This window comes from Arachis stenosperma, chromosome 4, assembly GCF_014773155.1.
Source record: "Arachis stenosperma cultivar V10309 chromosome 4, arast.V10309.gnm1.PFL2, whole genome shotgun sequence".
Taxonomy (NCBI): Eukaryota; Viridiplantae; Streptophyta; class Magnoliopsida; order Fabales; family Fabaceae; genus Arachis; species Arachis stenosperma.
In genome coordinates, this window is record NC_080380.1 from 31232465 (window position 1) to 31249648 (window position 17184).

The 17184-nt window shown below is 35.3% G+C and overlaps 2 protein-coding genes across 4 annotated transcripts; both read right to left on the reverse strand.

Moving 5' to 3' along the window:
* Positions 1-234: 234 nt before the first annotated feature.
* Positions 235-6448, reverse strand: LOC130973968 (peroxidase 16-like). 2 transcript variants are annotated; one of them, XM_057898669.1, is made up of 4 exons: positions 6214-6448; positions 5629-5826; positions 5300-5465; positions 235-372 (listed from the first exon to the last, which is right to left on the reverse strand). In XM_057898669.1, exons 1-4 carry the CDS (start codon positions 6427-6429, stop codon positions 347-349), a joined length of 606 nt encoding a protein of 201 aa, XP_057754652.1. In that variant the 5' UTR covers positions 6430-6448; the 3' UTR covers positions 235-346. The 2 variants fall into 2 exon arrangements, with proteins under 2 accessions (XP_057754652.1, XP_057754653.1); XM_057898670.1 differs by lacking the exon at positions 235-372 and adding an exon at positions 4074-4485 and having other exon boundaries at positions 5278-5465.
* A 2703-nt stretch (positions 6449-9151) lies between these two features.
* Positions 9152-17093, reverse strand: LOC130973967 (putative glucose-6-phosphate 1-epimerase). 2 transcript variants are annotated; one of them, XM_057898668.1, is made up of 9 exons: positions 16600-17093; positions 15971-16045; positions 15618-15674; positions 14654-14814; positions 14383-14523; positions 13117-13219; positions 11883-11982; positions 9866-10110; positions 9152-9533 (listed from the first exon to the last, which is right to left on the reverse strand). In XM_057898668.1, exons 1-8 carry the CDS (start codon positions 16744-16746, stop codon positions 9896-9898), a joined length of 999 nt encoding a protein of 332 aa, XP_057754651.1. In that variant the 5' UTR covers positions 16747-17093; the 3' UTR covers positions 9152-9533; positions 9866-9895. The 2 variants fall into 2 exon arrangements, with proteins under 2 accessions (XP_057754651.1, XP_057754650.1); XM_057898667.1 differs by having other exon boundaries at positions 9167-9703; positions 16600-17088.
* Between the last annotated feature and the right edge of the window lie 91 nt (positions 17094-17184).

The window sequence follows — 17184 nt, forward strand, 5'->3', positions numbered from 1 at the left end:
CGAAAGCGCAACACTCCGATCGATAACGTAACGAACAAGGATAACTAACGCGAGATTATATATATACAAAGGAGTGTCAAAAATAGGAATATCAAGACTCAAGATCCGGCTGCGAAGATAACCGGTCCGAGCATAGCAATATATACATATGATAAAATAAGGAAAACCCCAAAGAAAATCCAAAGGGACACAAATACAGAAACCTATTCTCCAAAATCTCCTATAAGAGGAGTCATCACAATTTGTATTATTTAGTGAAGATAAAAGTATCTAAGCAAAATATATAAACCAAAACATAGCCCCGAGAACAAAGGATCTTCGCAAAACTAGAAGTCTCCAGCATGCCTCAGCGGGACACCTCACGTCCTGCATCTGAAAACCACAAAATCCGCATGGGTGAGAACCAGAGGTCCCCAGCATGGTAATAGCTTCCACATATATAATACATAATAATAGAAGAAAGTCGAAGGCAATCATAGAACTTCCTCTAGATAATTCAAGGCTTATAAACAAGCTAAACCATATAAGGGCATCTGACTAAAGATTCTTCAGTCTAACTAATATTTCTCTTTCCAATTCCTTCAAACTTCCCAACCACCAGTAGGAGTATAGTGTAGCAAATACAATTATATCAAACAAGAAATATACAAATATGAGCAATTAAGGCAGTTAGACAATCAGCAAATAGTATGCAGTCAAGTAGGCAGTCTCAAACAATTCACATAATATGCATATGATGAATGCCTGTCCCTAGTGGCTGATGATATCATCTTGTCGGTTATAGAGCCAACCCGACAAGTCCTGGTCGCTAACCATTGGACTGTCCCTCTGTCACGCATCCCCAACTCGAGTTATACTCGTTATAAACTTGATCATAATCATGATCTATATCCATCACCCTCACTGGTGAATATTCACGGGGGCGAGCTCATCCGAGTCTTTCACAGTGCCCGGCCACACTTACGACATAGGGTCAACAGAGTATCAAGTCTCAACCTGGAGCACGTGGTGGCTAGCCACTGCTACTACCCAGGAAAACTCGTATCTCAGATAGTGGAAGTGCAAATCACAATTATCTATAATTCAGCATAAACATGCGTGAATTCTCATCCATGGATCAACATCCATATCAGCCATCCGGCTCACGGTTCAGTCCAGAACCAGCCAATATTCATATCATACACAACCATTCTGGCTCACGGTTAAATCCATAACCAGCCGCTTCATTAATAATTACAGCCTTTCGGCCCATGGCATAACAAGCACTTCCACCACCATCCTCCGCGTCTCACATAATCATCTTTGATCCTCATTGATCATTCATTTTTCCCTTACTTCACTCGCAAGTTACCTCATTCACTAGCCCCTTTTTAATAGCTAGGCATGTCATAATGATTTAAGACATAAATGGTGAGATCAGAGGCTTAGAAGTATGAGATTTGGCTTTTAAAACTCAAAAATCAACTTTGAGATGAAAACAGGGCCACGCGTACGCGCACTCCACGCGCACGCGTGGATGGCCTCAAAAACTCATCGACGCGCAAGCGTCATGCACGCTAACGCGTGGATTAAAAATTTGCCAATCGACGCGCACGCGTCAACCACGCGTACGCGTGGGTGTTCTCGTGCCCCAGGCACAACACTGGCACAGTTCTGGCATAACTCTCTGGAAAATGGCTGGGCATTGGGTGCAGCACAATCGGCGCGCCCGCGCACATCATGCACACGCGTGGATGGCGTTTTCTGGAAGATCGGCGCGTACGCGCCAGGTGCGCCCACGCGCAAGGGTTCATTCTGCTAAAAATTTTTCTATGTTAAAGGCTGCAGAATTCACAGATTCAACCCCCAATCTTCCGACGGACATAACTTCCTCATTTTAAATCGTTTTTCACCCGTTCTTCGAACGGCATGGACATCCCGGATCCAATTTCATTTCTAAATAGATTTGGCACAAAACAGAGATGCGTAGTCCAAGTTATGTCCCGTCAAAGTATGCCCAAAAACCATATTTTTCATACAAAACCACAAAGTGCCATTTTCAAAACAAGCCATTTCCAACTCTTTTCAAAATCTATCAAAACATGCCAATTTCATCCCTTTTCTTTGAAAATCAATCAAAATGTATCAAATTCAACATCAAGCCTCCTCAACTCACACATTGACACTTTACCACAATTTACAAAATCACTATCTCATCATTTTAACCCACTTCACCCAAGTGGCTCAAACTCAAACATATTGACATATCATATACTATTCCTCATGCCAATTCTCAATAACACCAATTCCAATAAATCATTATTGTACACAATCAACATCATATGCACCATCAACATGGTTCAACCCACCATTCAACCATAACCAATCATCAAGCATATATCACAACATGCATATTTCTCATACATCATACCACCAAGGCATCAAATATCATCATCACATACATGACCACATCATATATCTCAATCATTCAACAACATAAACAATTCAATGCCTATCTTAGGGCCTCTAGCCTAAGTATTTCCTACCACATTACATATTAGATACGGGAAACCGAAACCATACCTTAGCCGATTTCCCAAGCTCAACCGGAGCACTTCCAAATCACTTATCCACAAGCTCTCAAGGCCTCAAAACCTCTAAGAACAGATTTTTCACCACTAAACCCTTTCCAAGCTTTTCAAAATCACCAATCAAGCTCCAATATTCACACATACACAACCTAAGCCACAATCATCATACCCATACACAACATCTCAAAACCCAAACAATTTAGAACAACAAAATTATACTAGGGTTGAGAATCTTACCACACCCAAGGTCCAAGGAGACAAGATTAACCTTCTCCTTCAAGAGAGTTGGGTCCTACAACATCAAAGAGCCCAAAATCTCAACATTTTTGCTCATAAAACTCGAAAACAAGGCTGGAATTTCGAAGAGCAAAACGTAGCTTACCTCAAGATTAATTGTATGGGTTTTGTATAGCTCTCCGCTGTGAACGCGTGGCCGCAAACGGAGCGGCAATCGGAGCTCTAGATCAAAAGTTATGGTGGTTTGAAGATCAAGTGAGAGATAGAAGTTTGAGAGAGTGTTCTTCCCCCATTTCCTCTCTTTTCAGCGTGTTTTGAGTGTTGTGAGGAGAGAGAGTGTTGAAAACTAGGGTTTTGGTTTAGTTATGTTGGGTCAAGGGCCCACTTTGGGTCCGGTTGGCCCGGTTTGGCCCGTTCGGTCCAATCTTGGTCTGAATTCTATAAAATTGGTACCGAAATTCTCGTCTCAGTCTCCTCTATCACATTTAGCCATAAAAATCACATTTTAGCCTTTCTAGAATAAATTCTCATTTATGGGTTAATTAGCCGTTAATTAACCGGGTTTTACAATGTTCATTGACACCTCCAGACTAGTAAAGTGTAGAAAAGGCTGTACAAAAGATGGGTCATTCTAAACAAAATTTAAGATGTCAGAACCGCTAGTCCCCTACCACTAACAACGTTGACCTCTACAAAAAATTCCACCACTTAATCATGTAAAGTGAACTTATGTAACTTGATAAATATCATAATGATAATACTGAGCGCTGCTTCCTTCTCTGTTCTCTCAACCTCACTCTCACTCTCTTCTAATTGAGCATTAGTTTCTTTACTCTCAGAGTCACTCACTGATATGATAAGAATGATTGTTCAAGGATGAGGAGGATTATTGGTGGAATATTTATGGGCTTGATTAACTTGATATAGATTAAGTATCATCCGTTTTTTTTTCTCTTTTAATGATATGCATAATCATATTTAATACTATTAAATTTACCTTATTGTATAATATTATATATACCAAATTTAACTCAATACAGAAATATTGTTTAAAAGAGGAATGATATATAATCAATTTGAGTTGGTCGATGAATCAGCTCACTCATCCGCTTAAAAAAGTATCGGGAGTTTGATTCTTGTCTTGTATATGCAACAATTCATTAACCAATAACAAATTCTTAAATAAGTGAATTAGTTTTTGGTTTATCGGGTTTGAAAATATTGTGAAAAACCTGAAAAGAAAGAATGACATATAGCATGATTGAAGATTCGAAAATCCTAATTGACCTTGGTGCAATCAACCCTAATTTCACCCTGATTTCCGGTGTTAACACCTACCCTGCCCAATTTGGTAATTGCAGTGTAAAATGCTTGTTCATTTGATGCAAACAAGTTGATCGTGTCCCTTGACCTTGGATCTGTGAAAAGCACTTGATCAGAAGACAAGAGTCCCATTCCTTGTTGCAAGTTCTTGAAGTATTGGTTATCAAATGTTTGAGGTGTGAAAGGGTCCAACACTAGGGCTACTCTTGGATCAACATTTACAGGGCATGTTTGTTTCAGTTTTAAAGCATATTGCAAATTCAGTGTTGGATCAATTCTGTTTCCGGGGCTGAAGTTGTACATTCTTTTTGAGAATTTGTTGCAGTGAGAGAATCCAATTGTGTGCAGCCGAGGCCTTGGATCAATGGCAGCATCATCTGCCTCGCTGGGAGCTGCACTCGGGTTCGAATCCTCAGTGAGGAATATAGAACCCATGTTAGTAATACCCATGTAGTGTGTGTGAGTGTGTTGTGTGAGTGTGTAATACATGGGTGTAATGCCTAGGATTGGGGGTTGTCCAATCCACTTGACTAAAAAAAAAAAAAAAGAGAATCCAATTGTGTGTCCACCTAACACACAAACAAAATGACATGTTTATGCTTAATTTCGAATTTTGATGGACAACTTTGTAACTTAGTTTTTGGTTAAGAACAATATATTATTAGGGATTTCATCTTGAAAATGATGTTATGAAATACAAAAGTATTATTTGTATATTAAAATTGGCCATTATATATTTATGTATTAATATATATATATATATATATATATATATATATATATATATATTAAAATATAAAATACATAATACATATTAAAAATAAATTAAACAAAATATATATATATATATATATTACTAATTATTAATTTTGGTAACTAATTTTAGTGTATATCTAACATGGTTGTATAAAGTTTAATTTCATTTACAATCATGTTACTGCCTATAAACAAAAAATCAACCACTAATTAATCATCACGTATAAAAGTACATATTTAATATCTCATAAAAAATTTAAATATATTATTGCAAACAAATTTGATTATTCTAATGACAAATTATTCAGTTAAAAAAATGTGTGAATTAATAGTATAAATATACACAAGCGTATAGACTGATTTGATAGCTGATTTTTAAAGTGTAAGGAACATATTTTTTCCACTTAAGTTACCTGATAATGCGATCATATCTGTCTGGGAGAGGCCATTAAAGCTAAACAAAGAATTGAGCTGATCCAAATTGAAATTAGGGCTAGGAAGATGGTGTTGAACACTTGCAATAGTAGATATTCTCCCATCACGCCTTCCTAATTCAACTTCATAAAATGGTCCCCCAGCCTACATTATTATTATTAAGCAAATTATGATAGTTTAACTAACTTAATTTTTTAATTATGAACATTGTTCTATCAATAAACATTATTATAGAGATTATTAGAGTATAGAATCTTTTACAAAGCATAGATCAAAATAATGAGAAGAAATTGAAGTGAAATTGTACCAAGTTGACCACATCCCTAGTGGCCAGAGCAAGAATATCAGCACAAGAGACTTTGTTTCTGCACTGACGATCACTATCAACGGCTACCTTGGCCTTAACCACCGTGTCGAAACCGTCCCCGGCAAGCGACACATCATCAGGATGGCTTTTCTCTGCCTGGTTAGTTGGAGACACAAGCAGAACTGAAGCATCACAACCCTGTATGCAGAAACCAAGAACAAAGTTCAGTAATAATATTTCCAGAAAAAAAACCTAATAGATTAGTAATTTAATTGAATAATGAATGGCATTGACAGTATTAAGTATTAACATGCTGCCATGCAGAAATGTTGAATAAAATAAGAACCTAGATAACCACTTAACCATTGTCTTAAAAACATTGGATAAGAGAATAAAAAAAAAAGTAGTTTTTTCAATAATAATATATTCAATACTTAAAAAACTCGAGAAATCTCTAATTTTTTTTTTTTAAAATATTCTACTTGTAATTTCCTTAACAAGTGTACCTTGTTAAACAATACAATTTTAGACTTACACCAACCAACAAAATTTGGTTAATTAACAAGTGAATGCGCTTAGACATACCCTGACAAAGCAATCATGGAAGAAGAGGCGAAGAGTGGAAGGAGCAGTCACAAATGTCTGCTGCAACTTCTGCGTCACGGCAGCGCGAACCAGCTGTTCCACATTGGGGCATGTGCTGTTGTAGAAGCCGCGAGAAAGTTGAGCAGAGCTTGTTTGTACACTACTAATTAGTAGAATCATAAATGATGTGAACACAAATTCAAAGTTGATGGCCATTTCTTACTAGTCTTGTTATCTTAGCTTGCTTTTTAACTATACTATGATTTCTTGCTTCCAATGCTACATATATAAGCAAGTTTATGATTAACTTGATTGAGGAAAAAACAAAAAAGAAAAATTGGTTTGATGTTGATTTGAAGATTGCTTCCATTGACACACATATATTGATATGATTATTAAATGGAAAAATGATTGATGAGAATAAGTACAAAAGAGTGCTTAATTTTTTCATGGACAGTCTTGCTAATATTGACATAAATATGTATGTGAATCTGATAAAAGTTGAAGGAAACGTAAGTGAAGCTTCTTAGATACTTTTTAATTAAATGAAAATGTTGCTGCTCTAAGTAGAGTAGTATTTAGTGGCAGCTGCTAGCACTCTGGCGTGTATGTAATCACATGATGAAGTGCCGTGATGCATCAAAACTGCCTTCAGAATATGTTAACCTATTTCATTGCAAACTGTATCGTAGGAGAACAAGTTAACCAATGAAATTAGCATTTGCACTTTTTTTTTACAAACAAGAAGTATCTTACATTTTCATCGTGTTGAATTAAATATTTATCTTCTGATTCTTTGATTCAGTCTGAAAGAGCTAAGAAACTCATAACAGAGTCTCAACTTTTTTTCCCTCCAATTCGAACTCAAATTCTTTCGCAAGAAAAATTTAATTTACCTCTCTTTTAGCATCTTGACAAAGACTCGTTGCAATAGTATTTACTATTTCCATGTAAATGTATTGCTTATATTAAAAGAGCATTTAATTTCTAAGATATGTTAACTTACACTTTTTCAAATGTTTTTTTTATTTTTATGCAGAAACTTCAATGCATGAAATAATTAGAAAGTATTAAGAAACAAGAAACAAAAATACCATGTAAATGTATTCTCTGTTTTGAGTGTTTCGATCAAACGCTCAGAACAATCTACAAAGCTCCATGTTGTATTTTTAACTCATTAATATTTCCTTTAATATAACAACAATAATGAAGATTAGTCCAAGTTGTTAGAAACTGCTTTAGTAGATGATGTGTAACTAATCGTGCAAAACTACCCATTATTTAATTTTAAACGGTTATAAAAAGGTTTAATATGATGATCTCTTTCTGTGGTCGGCTATATATGAAGCGTGAGTGATTGAGTTTATGCTTATGAGATAAAGATGATTGAAAGAGACATGCATTGACAACTCTGACATTTTAATTTCAGAGACAAAATAGGTAGTACAGTATATATAGATTATAGAATATGTTAAGCTGAGCAAATGATGCATCTTTATGAGATTATTGTCAACTCAATGGCATGTGATCATCTCCCAATTCCAACTACTACATTGAATTCGCAATGTCACACTTTTCAAATGTTTTACTAACTAATGAATGGTGTTTAATAAGGGGGAAGCAAGCTGCAAAAAAATGATTGCGAAAATCAACCATTGGACATGGACTTGAGTAATTGTGCAACAAACTAAGATTAGATCATAGTGCATATACTATTCCCCTTAATATACCATATTTTTGTCGCAATACAACAGGCGTCTAGCCGTAGAAACAGTTAAAATTAATCGTTGGATGGATTTCCTCCATCGATGCATGAATTCTCTCTTAAAAACATTACTACAAGTTCAATAGGGGCTTACTAAGTGGCTACGGTTTTTCCTTTCTTACTTTAAAATGAGAAAAACAGACACAAGTTGAAGTCGTGGGACATGTGACAAATTCTTCTTAATTCTGGCTTGCAGACCTTGATTTCCCCCTTAAGCAATATAAATATATATTATAATATAATGATTTATGTATTTTGTTACATATAAATTTGAACAGTTAGCATTATCTATACACAAATTGGGGACAAACGACAAAGTAGGGAGGCTAATTATGGAAGGGATGATAATGAGATTCGATGAGTTCACAAGCATGTGGTGTGTTAGACTGTTACTATAAACAAACAATGGGGCATGCACCATGCAGCAGAAGAATAATCCACTGGTATTCAGGAACATGACAGCGAAAGGTTGCAGTATTACACGCTACTCTCAGCATCTTTAATTTGATTAAAGTCTTAGCAAAACAACAAATATGCCAAAGATATACCTTACTCGTTACTATTCCATTTTCATAATTCAGATTATGCTGCCTATGTGTAGTGCAGTGAACAACATGTCAACATGGCTAGCATTATCATCATGAGAACTCGGTTGGGGAAATTTCCTAAATAAAATATTAAACTTATTTAATTCTTAGAACTGTTCTTGAAATCCAACCGCTTCACCAAAAACGTCATAATCTGGTTTTATTTGTTTTGGGAATTAAATCATTTTAATACTTTATTTATGGAGAAAAACTTGTATGCTTCTCAAATTGATGCAATCGTCGCTCCAGTAATCCAGTTGGACCTTTAATAATAGGTTCCGTTTTACCGCTGTCTAGGAATGAACTTGTCTTGTGTCACAAACCAAAAGAAGTTTAAAGCCATACCCCTAAATAAGTTTTCTTCCTCTCTATTTTCCAGCAAGACAAAATGCTAATTAAAAAAGTGTGAATCTGGATGAGTAAACTTTTAGTGTGATGTCAATATAGTGATGACTGATGATGCATCTTTCTAATACTGTGACTAAATATATTCCTGATTCAAAATTCTACCATGAATAGGATCAGTTGTAATTCAAAATATTTAACTTTAGACAGACCAATTAGCAAAACATTCTCGTAAGTCCTAACCTAATCAAAGTATATCTGCATATCACATACCTGAGTAACATTCTCTGTTAACATGTGTTTTGACTAGGTAGGTAAAAGAAGCATAATAGGATCATATAGCAAAATAACCCAGAAATACAATTTATACCAGTCAACAGGTCCTGTGTGAACTGTGATACATTCCTTTAAAATTATAAATATTCTCCAATGACATATTCATTTAGCCTACAACATTTAGGAATAAACAATTTACGGGGTATTTGAGAATCCAAAAAACTATGGACTCAGAAAGAATCCCCGAGTCTGGGCCATTCAACCCAACGTGAAAAGCTGTTGAATTGTAGGCGGCAATTTCCATCTTTCATGGGAGTGAACTCTTCTGCTTATATGCTTTGTTCAGTCTGTCATGACAACAATAGCCATCCATTACATGGGTAAACAAAAGTAGTTCAATAAAATTCTATGCAACATGAGTGCATCCGTTCAACAAAGATTTAAATGGAACATCAAGGGGCAAAATCACTTGAGACACTTTCCCATCAACAAAACCATAATTGTCGCAACAAGCTACCTGCAGATAAAGATTTCCAAATAAATAAACATGTCATGGGAAAAAAATGGAGAATATTTCTCCTCAACTCTACAGTATTCAAAAGTCAAAACTTCAAACGTGATTAAAGTCAAATGAAAAGGGTTCTATGAAATATATTATATATCAATTTGCGGTTACTACCTGTACAGGACACAGCACAATATTGATAATTCAGCTGCCCTGAAGAACCCTCTGGGGATCAAGCTGCCCACTACAATAACTAGATGGAACAGCTGAAAGTTCTAGTCTCCCTTTCCATTCTTCTCCAGGTTTTAAAGTGACGGCCTTTTCAACAGCAGCAGCCTCTACACAGAGCATATGCTTGTACTCATCATCACCAAAATCAGCCATAGCCTTTGCTTTCTTATCCCAAGGATTCCACACCACTGGATGGATAAACGAAAAATACATTTAGGTAGCCATTTAAACAACATACAATTGAATTTTAATAAAATTATAATGAGGCATATGTAGTAATTCACCCTTTGTACATAATTGTTTGCTTGTGTTAGATTAAGCTATTAATTTCAATCATGGCTTTGGATTCTCCCAAATTCATAAGTACTGCTTTTAAATTCCTGACTTAAAATCAAACTCAAACACACGAAATCAAGAAATTCAAAGACATTGAACTTTGATCAAGAAAATGCCATAGCCGCCTTAAATTAAACATCATTACTTGGAGTAACTTAGAAACTTAAAAAGATTTAGACATGGAGTGAAAAACAAAAACCATAAGTTTATAAGATATATAACAGAAAACTTGACCTTCACTGTATCTCATTCCGTTCTTGTATATATAATATAAATTATAAAGCTTAAAAAATGACAAGTGCCCTTGGGAAAAAAACTCATCATTTGATTAAACCTCTCCCAAGTCTTGTTTTCCTCCTCAGGCAATTCTTCTATCCAAAAATTTAGTTTACAAGACACTAATGATTGGAAGTTCCAACTTCCAACTATCTTTCAAACTAAACAATATGGACTCCTTAGAATTAAACGATCTTTTGGGATTCCATCACTGTCCAGTTGTCTTCTAGAAAGGTCTTGATCTCTTGATCCTTCTAGGGCATTCTGTAGTGTATCAAGTATCATACTTCAAATTCCTAGTTCATTCCTAGAAGGTTGTTAGGGACTTGGGTATTATGGGGTGCTCAAAGTCCCACGTTGGGTAGCATGGGATGCTTGATGTTGTATATAAGGAGAGTGGTTCTTCTCCTTTATCAGCTAGCTTTTAAGGTATTGTTCCCCACTTTCCTTAGGTACCTAACAATCATTAGAGCCTGGTTGTTGGCGCCATCGAAAGGGCTACCTATAGGATGGATTAAGATGAATACCGAATAATAAGGTGTGGTTTCCCACTTTCGTTAGATACTTAACAAAGGTTAAATTTTTTATTTAAAAAATAGTGCTTAACAAATTTAACATAAATGAAATGTTGCAAATTTGAAGGCCAAGGTGTTTTCAATGATGTGTGTCATGTTCACGTGAGTTCAAATATTTAAAACATCTCTTTTAGATCTATTATATTATGGCATACTTTCACTTTGTTTGGTATCTCTTTGACGGGTGTAAGATGTGCCAAAAACCTCGGATAGTCAGATAAGTTCTTGTTGACTAGCTTTGTTGGCTTTGGAAAAGAAAGGAAGCTAACCCTTTGTGGCAGTGCCAATCTATGCTAATGCACATTGACAAATCTTTTAGCATGCAAATCATGTGCAACACACTTAAGTGTTTATTCCATATCTAGTGTAATCTCGTGATTGTTTTATAAAGTTTTGCTCCGTTGGCAGCTTTTCTCTCTGTTGCTTATTGTTTTGTAAGAGAACATCGTACCTTCCAATATCTCTGTGTTCTTCCTCTCTTTAACATCTTACTATTATCCAACCAAAAAAAAGGGAAAGATAAACACAAAAACAATAAAAGGGGTCCCACTCAGTACTTTATGAATGGGGCACACATATATTAGGCATGAGATAGGAAAATTTTCAAGTGTACCGGTACATTGATGTTTCAGTGAGTTTTAATTGTTGATCTTAATTATAAAAAATATATATATAATATATATAATTAAGATCAATCGTTAAAATTTGTTGAAACACCGGTGTACTGGTATACTTGAAAGCTTTCCTATGAGATAAGCTTGATAAATACTCACCAGCATCAGGAAGGCCATCTTTGCGCAAAACAAATGTTCTCTTTTTTTCGTGATCAATAATTGCGATCTTTGTAGGAGTGCTAAGATATATTTTGTCAACCTATCATATCAAAGACATGAGAAATATCAGCTTAAACTAAAATCTTATAAAACATCATTACAATAGAATTGGCTACATACATGTGGCTACAACGAGTATTATTTAAAATAAATAAATAAATACATAATATTAAATTCCCGGGCACAGAAGTATATAAACTAGGTGCATACTTTTAATTTTGATCTTTCCATTTATGGGAGAAAAGATTTTGTTAAGATATGTTTATCTTCACAGAGGGGGTAGGGTCCAAACCTAGACCCGGATGTGGAATGGGTGGCATCAATCAAGAGATCCTAGGCCATAGCTACTGCTACTATGGTAAAGTTAAATCGAGTGAAACATCTAAATCTGTCAATGGACAAATATAAAGAGGATTTGCAAGGCAACTACCTTTTGGTCTCTACTAGTTATATTGAATTGTTTTTCAAGTCCACTAACATATAATATCTACAAAATCTATAAAATAAAGACTATTAAAAGAGAGCATGTAAGTCACATTTAACCATTATCTCACCATTAAACCCCAAGGTGAAGTTTTAGTTAAAATACATATTTAGTTATTTTAATTATTTTCAAAACTTCATATAAAAACAAAAATTGTGAAGGATAGGCATCGAGTCACCAATAAAATAAAATAGAAGATAAGAATGGAAAGAATGAAAAGACAACAAAAAGAAGAGAGCCATAGTGAAGGGTTGGAAAGAATTTGTTAAGAAACATCTCATACAAAATGATGCAAAAGCCTGAACTTTTTGGTAGAGACATTAAAATTGATTTAACTCTAGCAAGCCTCTAAAACAAGAGCCTATCAACCTTGAAACATGGAAATGCAATAAAAACCCACCAATTGTGATTATGTATTATGAACAGTCTTTAGCAATAAATTAAACATAGGTAAAGACATATTAATGGTTTAATCTTAAAAAAGCATTTACGGCCACTCTGGGCAAGAACTCAACAATAGAAAACCCAAATTTTAAACTGAGCTGAATACTGAAGAATGAAAAATAAAAAGCATGTTCTATTAGTCCAGATAATCAAGTATTGAAGCATATTCATGTTAAACCCTATATTTAATATCAGAATATAGGGGGCTTCCTAGAAAAAAGAAAGAAAAAGAAAAACCACACTCACTTCTGATTCAAATGTTAAAGCATCTCCCTGCTCAGTAAAGCGTTCCTTGTTCTGCAAGTTGTCAAGATAATCCAGGGTCTCTAATCCCTCTACCCGAACCTCGCTGAATAAATAAAATAAACCAATTAGGAACTCAGTCTATATATTTATAATTTTATATTAAAAAAACAACGTAAAAAGCCAACATGAAGCAGTGTGTAATGGCACAGAAAAATGAAGCCTGTTATATAGATGAAAAATTTTAATTCAAGATCAATTAGACCGAACTTAAGCAGGCAGTTAAGTGCATTTTAAAGTACATATGCACCGAATATTTAACTGGACCAGTGATAACATATGCATGTTGCACATTTAATTCAAGAAACTACTGTTGCTCATCACTTCTATGTTAGACTGTTAGCACACTTTCATAATCTGTGATTCTGCATAATCACTCTGAACATTCATACACCCCAGTCCATAAATCCACACTGACTTTCATATTCACATACAAATTTTAACAAACAGCTTACTTAGTAAGGAAGAGATCAACAATTCTGGCCTGCAAATCAAGTTGACACCCAACTTCTAACCAGAAAATTCCTTGTTTGCTATGAGGAACTTGAAATAGATCTCAACAAAAAGATACACAACTAGGACAACTATACCTTATGGCATCGCAGACACGGCTAAACAGATGTCATTCGGATCTATCTAAATTCTGTTAAACAATCTACAACAACATCTTTTTAAATGGCTTCTTTTATAGTTTTCTTATGACTTTCCACTACCCCTTTTAACCAAGCATCCAAAGTTATACATCCTCTCACCCAAAAGCCAAATTAGGTTGTATTTGGTTCGTATTTTCATTTTCTATTTTTATTTCCAAGATTTTGTAAAGAAAGAAGTGGGAAAAAAAAACAGAAAAACGGTGTTTCTTTGTTTTCACCTCTTTTGCACAAATTCTTAAAACTGAAAACACTAAAAATAAAATAGAAAACATTCTTGCAAACCAAACAGAACTTAAAAAGCCCAAGCCATACATTAACTTCTTGATGCCACAATTAGGAGCTTCTGAGTATGGTTGGAGGACAATTATAACAACCAATCATTACAACCTTCATCACCAATCAATATTAATAGCATAACAGCTTCTTACAAGACCAATGAACTGCTATAATTGAGATTAATACAAAGCTGCTAACTGTGCCAACAGAATAAGTATATAAATGATCATATCATTGAAACTTCGATATTGAGCGAGACAAAAAGATCTCAAGCGTTTACCTTATGTCTGATACAGAGAAATACGTATGATAAGCAAAGGTGAACGAAAATGGCTTCCCATCACTGTTTGTATTCCTGATCCGAGAAGTCAACATAAGGTCTCCTCCAGGTCCCAGAGCTATCCTTATACGATACTCAAAACTATATGCAAGCAGAAAGGAATATAGTAAAAAATAATATAACTGAATCATGATATGAAATAGAAGGATGAAAGTTAAAACAAGGTACTCTACACATAGGTAACATAATATTGTATGTTCCCATCGAATACCTGTGAGGCCAAATCTTCATATCTTCTTCAGAGGGCTTAAGAATCAAATCAACAAAGGCTTTGTTCAAAGTATTTGTTGGAAAAGGAGGGGGATCTTCATCAACAGCCCAGAACCGGTTTCTAGCAAAGCCATGCTGGTCAAGGGTGCCATGGCTTGCAAACTGCAAAGAGCAAATTTTGTTGACCATTTATTCCAACAAGTACTGATAATAACCAGCAATTTTTAGAAAGCCACTTACTAAGTGTGATGATTGATAGTCAGAAATAGATTGTAGGATTTTTTTTCAATTTCACTTACATGATTTCAATTGTTTTTCTCTTTACTTTTATTTAGAATCTCACAATAATTCCAATTAATGTGATCACCTCAAGTCGGAAGTGAATTCCAAAATGAAAACTCTTATAAAGGATTTCCAAAAAAAGTTTAAAAATAATGGTTGTCTTTCATTGATTGCAGCAGCGATGTTAATAATAACCAAAAGCCCACTCGTTCTTTTTATACAAACCATCCCAATGCCAGCAAATAACCCCATGTTAAGTACCTAAGGGGAGTGGGAAACCACACCTTAAAAGCTAACCGTTAAGGATGAAGAACCACTCTCCTTAAATACAACGTCAAGCATCCCATACTACCCGATGTAGGACTTTGGGCACCCTGTAATACTTGAGTCGCTAACACCCCGATTTTAACATACCCCATTGAACCTTCAACCAATAATATGATTAGTAGAGAGATCTGGCACTACATTTTTGTTATTCTCACAGGGATTTCATAATTTGGGATTTATCTCTACAATGTTTCATTTTGAGAATGTTAGAGCAAAGTTTTCTGAACACACTACAAATTAACACTTCCCCTCCCATGTCCTTTTGCATTCTTATCCCTTTTTAGCCCTTCAAAGACAGTGTTATCATCATGATAAAAGCAATTATACAAGAACAGTAACCGCTAACATTTACGTACTTGCGGAAAGCATATTGGAATCCCACCACGAATTGCCTTTGGTGGCTTAAATATTGCCTGCACAGCAAACAAGACGGAAAAGATGAACAGACCATACTCACATAATTTGGCCCGGAATTATCAAGATATAGAAAAGATATTAATTCAGAGTGAATAGGATTTAGTGATGCTTAATATCTCAAACTACCATAAGTACTACAACAGCTTTTAGAATTCATGTTATTTCTGTTTACACACTTAATGTACTCAAAGCAAACTAACATTCTGCAGAAAAAAAGAGATCTAAAGTATACTTATTTATTTATTTAGTTTTATCTTTATTGACATTTGACAACGAAAATTGCATGCGGCACCTTACTACTGAGAAAAAGCAATTCTTCGCCATGGTCATTCTTCCAAGAGGTCACATGACCACCATACAGGTAGACCTGAAAACCACAATACACACACAAATGAAAAGGCATTATCAATAATCATCTCCCAGACCTAGCCAATAATCCTATTGAGTGAAACTGAATCGAGGTAAACAAGTATGTTCATCAATTTCGTGGCACGCAATTGCAAGCAACCGCATCGGAGTTAGTTACGATCACTTATTGCAATAACTGAATCTATAACAGAACCTCAAGTAAATATACTCAGTCTTCCCTACACAATAGCCGGTTACGTGTAGAATGAAGTGATAAACATTTTCACTCAAAATCTGGATTTCCTCGGAAAATTGACAAGAAGAACACCAAAACTGAACAACAGAAAAACGCTATCGGCACGCTGATTTCGCAGATTATTCTCACCAAAACCAGTCGGGAATTCAGATCGATGCAAAAATTAAATCATGAATAGAAAATCTAGATCCGAAAACAGGAAAACAAAATAAGGCGAAGCGAGAGAACGAGAATCGGTGATTAGAGAGTGAGAATGCGAAATGGCGAATGAAATGGAAGCAGATCGGAAACGCAGGGAGAGAGAGACAGAGGGATACCTCGGCGGAGGAACCGCGAGACTCGCGGAGAATAACCTTCTGGAGGCCATTGATGCCTTTGGAGAATTCAACAGAAGGAGCAACTGAAGAAGGAGAAGGAGAAGGAGGAGCACTGGTAACAGTGCTCTTTTCCTTTTCGCCACTCATAATAATTATATGAGGTGAAATCAACTGACTCAAGCTTCTCTTTTTTTTTCTTCTTTCTAACTTTCTCTTCTTCCTCAACTTCACCGCCGCATCCCCCTATTAAGTAGGTAGTATGCTCTCTCTCTCTGTGACAACTGCTTCCAACCTCTTCTTGTTTTGCTCTTTTCCCTTTTTTTTTTTTTTTTTACTGCGAGGTCCAAACTACTCCAATGGTAACTCTTTAAGTATAATAGTTATACCGACAAAAACTGGGGGAAAATAATTTGTATTTGACACTCGCACTTAACAAAATGACAGCTAGTGGAACTACGTTTAATTCCAGAGAGTAATTTCTGCTGATAATAATGATGATAAAGATGACAAATCGTAATAAACGGTGCATAAATGTGTATGCCAAAAGATAGAGATATCGATCAAACCCTTTTGTCCTCTAAGTAC

Excerpts from the sequence above, each read along its gene's own strand:
- LOC130973968 (XM_057898670.1), bottom strand. The coding sequence starts at position 6,429 with ATGGCCATCAACTTTGAATTTGTGTTCACATCATTTATGATTCTACTA. Across the intron at positions 5,827-6,213 it reads TCCATGATTGCTTTGTCAGG|GGTTGTGATGCTTCAGTTCT; the intron begins GTATGTCTAAGC and ends TTCTGCATACAG. Across the intron at positions 4,486-5,277 it reads AACTTAAGTGGAAAAAATAT|GCCTCGGCTGCACACAATTG; the intron begins GTTCCTTACACT and ends CATTGATCCAAG.
- LOC130973967 (XM_057898668.1), bottom strand. The coding sequence starts at position 16,746 with ATGAGTGGCGAAAAGGAAAAGAGCACTGTTACCAGTGCTCCTCCTTCT. Across the intron at positions 14,815-15,617 it reads TTCCAATATGCTTTCCGCAA|TTTGCAAGCCATGGCACCCT; the intron begins GTACGTAAATGT and ends TGCTCTTTGCAG. Across the intron at positions 10,111-11,882 it reads AGATGGCCTTCCTGATGCTG|TGGTGTGGAATCCTTGGGAT; the intron begins GTGAGTATTTAT and ends TTATCCATCCAG.